The 4,739-nt window shown below is 32.8% G+C and overlaps 1 protein-coding gene across 1 annotated transcript in view; it reads left to right on the top strand.

Annotated features, from left to right (window-relative positions):
- LOC107685201 (synaptotagmin-7-like) overlaps positions 1–4,739 on the top strand; it is a 162,281-nt gene that overhangs the window by 63,376 nt on the left and 94,166 nt on the right. Inside the window, exon 2 of the mRNA XM_016481715.1 lies at positions 3,613–3,716. Within this exon, the coding sequence (XP_016337201.1) occupies positions 3,613–3,716 (104 nt within the window). The remainder of the gene's footprint in view (positions 1–3,612; positions 3,717–4,739) is intronic.

The raw sequence follows: 4,739 nt of genomic DNA on the forward strand, positions 1-4,739 counted from the left end.
TTCTTTACGTTTTCTGACTAAAAGCAACCAAAAAGCCATTTTAAAGTGGTTAAGCAAATTATAATAATAATAATCGGCAGGGATCCCAGACCAATACAATTAGTGTGCCTCCTCTATTTTAAAACCCACGAGCCGCCACTGAAAATTGCTAATGGTGCAGTCAGTGGGGAGCGGTTTTCAGATATCACCCCTCAGAGACACTTTAGAGCAGAAGGGGCTTCTCGTCTTGTGAAGTGAAGACATCCACAGGTGAATGCAAATGTCTACAGGAAGAAAGATGAAATTCTGATCACTACCATCACTAGTACATATCTGCTGTTTTTCCAATGCAGTATTATTTCGAAATAATAAGTAATCTTTAGCCCACAGATTTTTCCATTTGTGGTGTGATTTATTTTAGACAAAATGCAAAATGCTACCCAAATCACAAATTTCATAAAAAGTGCTCATTGTTAGGGCTGCACAATTAATCGAATTTCTAATTGCGATTACAATTATGGATGCCACAATTACGTAATCGTTCAAAGCAGCAATTAATCGTTCAAAGTCCACTTATGTTCTGCGTGCTTAAGATGCCTTTCTTTTCTACGTTATCTTAAAGGTTTTTCCATTGTTTTCATTTTAGTTTTAGTATAACATTATAATACCATTCACATTTTTTCTTTTTTTCGCAGGGCCGTTTCTAGGCATAGGCGAGCTAGGCGGTCGCCTAGTGCGCCACCAGCTGAAGGGGCACCAATAAACGCACGTACTGGCACTTTTAGCAGGGTTGTGATAAAGAGTGGCACGGTCACCCTGAAATATGACTGCCGCCCCCACTGGATACCCCAAATAATCGTGCAGCCCTAGATCACACTGTAAATCATATCAGTTTTTTTTTTCTTATTTTATTATAAAGCATGTTTCTTTAGGATTTTACTTGAGACCTTTATTACTCATACGCTTTAATAATTATTATGTTTTAAATATTGTATTTTTTTAACCATCTTTCTTCATGTACTTCATCACTCATACTCATACACATTTTATTTTTTTATACTTTATATTCTTTATATTCTTTTATAAAGCATGTTTCTTCCAGATTTTACTTGAGACCTTCATCACCCATATAATATTTTATTTTATCTGTTATATTATTATTTTAATATATATATTTTTTTTGTAAAACATATTTCTTTAGGATTTTTACTATGCATGCTATTTACTGTTTGACTATTTTATTTTTATTGTTTATTGTTCAAAGCCTGTTTCTTTATAATTAGCACTCATACTATTTTTTTTTTTGGTTTATTTTTTTCAGTAGGTAGTTTTCTAATAAAAATACCTAAAAAAACGACACATTTACTTGCTTAAAATAGCTTAGAAGATATTACTTGTTTTAATAGAATAAATCTTGAAATAAGTAAATTTTTTCTTACCAAATGGAAAATAGTTTTCTAGTTTTTAATGAAACTCAATAAATTCTGTTAGATTTATGCTTAATAACAAGAAAAAATATTTGCAATTGGTTCAAAATGAATAATTACACAACTTAACTTCTCCAGTAAATGTATCTTGTTTATGAATGTTTAGATGTTTTAACTGTAAAAGCAAGAAATAAACGCTAATTACAAAAGTGATTTTTACAGGTCAGTCAGACAGTTTCTTCCTGTTGAAGTGGGCGCTTCTTAGCTGGCATATGAATCAGCCTTTATGCCGTTAGTCAGACGTCTGGCTTCACAAGACTAATAAGCTGATAACATTAAATAAAAGGATAGAAAAATTCCCATAACCTCAGCACACACTCTCTCTCTCGCACACATTTATCTCCTCTCACTGTAATTTCTATATTTCTTAGAGGCATTATAAAATCATTTATCCTGCTCCCTTCCGCCCCCTTTCTGACAGAATCTCTTCGGTTCTTTTTCTTTTTTCCACAATATATATTATTCCTTCTTTTCTTCGCCTTCTCAGTTACCGGATTACTGTCAATTTTTCTCTCACTTTTTTTTTTAAATCTAAAGTATTACCCTTCCAAACCTCAGACTTTTCAAGTCTGCTTCTAAACAGCAGTTTCAAAAGGAAAAAAAAAGGCGGCGGAGATTGCTTGATTTCAGAGCTTTTCTGTTCTCCTGGTCTTCAGCAGTACATCTCCTCACCTCCCACCGGAATCTCCTCGGCTCTGAAAGTCTCAGGGACGTGCCGGGACTCAGACCTCACCTGAACTCTTATGGGCTCTAAAGTCACGGCGGGGTCAGTTCGTTTATATTGGACCAGACTGTTCTATATTTCACATGTGTTTTAGTCAGTTTAACTGGATTACACGGCTGCTCTCCGTTCTGCCTCTCTCAGTGAAAATGAATCACTTTTCTGAGCAGCTGCCTGCGTTTTATTTCACCGCCCCCTCTCACTTCACTGCTGCACCAGAGAAATTAAATCAATTCCTGTCCTCCAAAAAAGTTTCTTTGCCTAATTAAAAAATGCCAATAGGGGAGTATAGTACAGGTCAGCTTAATCAAATAATCAATTAGATGTGCCCCCATGCCTAATAAACATTTGTTAGCATAGTTTAGTTTTATTTTATCATAAAGCATGTTTCTTTAGGGTTTTTATTTTAGATGTTTTTATTTTTTATGTTTTATTTTATTTTATTTATTTTGATTTTATTCTATTCTATTCTATTTTATTCTATTTTATTTTATTTTAAATCATGCTTTTTTAGGATTTAGCTTTTTAAATTTAATTTGTAAACCATGTTTCTTCATTATGTACTTCATCATTCATACGCTGTTTTTTTTCATCTTTTATACTTTATATTCTTTTATTATAAAGCATGTTTCTTCAGAATTTTTTTTAAATTTAGTTTAATTTTATATATTATATTATAAAGCATGATCAAACATTCTACTTGAGACCATCTTTCACAAGCAATTATTTGGCATATTTATTTCAATATAAATATTAAAATTAAATTAAATATTAAACATTTAAATTAATGTTTAATTAATTTATTTTTTACATTTTAGATTTTTTTTTAAAAACATGTTTCTTTAGAAATATTCCTCGACTTTCACTCATGCTTTTTTTTTTTTTTAATTTTTAGTTTTAGTTTTTATCAAGGTTCAAAGGTATAAATTGGTATGATTTTTTGGATACGCATGCCTAAGAAAGCTGTGAGTCACTTTGTCCTTCAGATGACACAACCACCCATTTAAGCAGCATTTCATTTAGTTACAAATTTGTGCATGAACTGTTAAATATGTGCCCCCTTTGAAATGCTAAATGACCCCTTAAGCGTCGAAACAGCCTCGTGACGTTTCTTAAAAAATTTAAAACATTTTCCTTGCTGTTTTGAAATATGAGCTTGTTTCTAGTGAACTGCCTTGCTGTCTAAAGCAGCATACAAACCAAGATGGATCCTCACCAGTGACTGATTTAGAACGCTCTATAGACAGCAACACAAATAGCACCCTGCACTCTCAGTTGATTCCAATATAGTTTGAAATTAGCATGTTGATAAGCTATTGACATTACTCAAATGGAATAAACGTGTTAAGGAAAAGTGACCAGCAGCACGCAGTGTTAATGCATCACCTTTGGCAGCTCTAATGTTAAGCCCCTGTCTCTCCACAGGTTCTTTGTCTCTGAGTGTGTTCCTGGTATCGGTGGGTTTAACGGTGTGTGTCGTGTGGCTGGTGGCGCTATGCGGGGTCTGTGGATGGTGCCAACGCAAACTGGTGAGTGATGCCACTTCCTGCACAGCAGGGGGTTTAAAGTGTCTTAAACAGATGTGGTAATAGACATTGCCATCTGTGAGTGTGTAAAATTGCATATCCAGTCAGCTGTGGAAGAGCTGATATGCATTTTACAGTGTGTTTTTATAGTGTCTTTAGTTTAATGGCTGTTTGTCTGTTACTCTCTGACAACAGTCTACCAACATCTGAAAGACAGATGCATGTGCTCTGTTCCAAAACCTAGTAGGCTGACCATGTAGGTAACATTTTAAGGCATTGCAAGCGTTAGGCTAGCATTTAGCACAGAAAGGCAGTATAATTGGACCTAAGATTCCAGGGAGTTTTTGCAAGTATGTCTTGTGGAGAATGCAATCTCAGAATGCAATGCAACAAGCTCAATTTAAAAAAAAAAGAGATATTTAATTAATAAAATATTTAATTAACCTCAGTTGTGTTGATAACAGTTCTAATTAAATAATATAATTAAAAATGAACTATTTTATTTGCATATACTGCACTACTCTTCAAAAGTTTGGGATTAGTTTTTAATGTTTTTTTAAAGAAGTCTCTTATGCTCATCAAGGCTGCATTTTTTTTAATCATAAATACAGAAAAAAACAGTAATACTGTGAAATGTTATTACAATTTAAAATAACAGTTTTCTATTTTAATATACTTTAAAATATAATTTATTCTTGTGATGCAAAGCTGAATTTTCATCAGCCATTGCTCCAGTCTTCAGTGTCACATGATCTTTCAGAAATCATTTTAATATTCTGATTTATTGTTAATGTTGGAAACAGTTGTGCTGTTTAATACTTTTTTGAAACCTCTGATACTTTTTTTCAGGATTCTTTGATGAATAAAAAGAAAATAAATGAATGAATGAATGAATAAATAAAAAAAGAAATAAATAATACAGCATTTATTCAACATAGAAATATTTGGTAACAATATACCGTATTGGCCCGAATATAAGACGACCCCCCTTTTTCCAGATGTACCTTTTGGAAAAAGGCTTTTTAA

This window comes from Sinocyclocheilus anshuiensis, unplaced genomic scaffold (assembly GCF_001515605.1).
Source record: "Sinocyclocheilus anshuiensis isolate Anshui unplaced genomic scaffold, SAMN03320099.WGS_v1.1 scaffold333, whole genome shotgun sequence".
In the NCBI taxonomy this organism is placed as follows: domain Eukaryota; kingdom Metazoa; phylum Chordata; class Actinopteri; order Cypriniformes; family Cyprinidae; genus Sinocyclocheilus; species Sinocyclocheilus anshuiensis.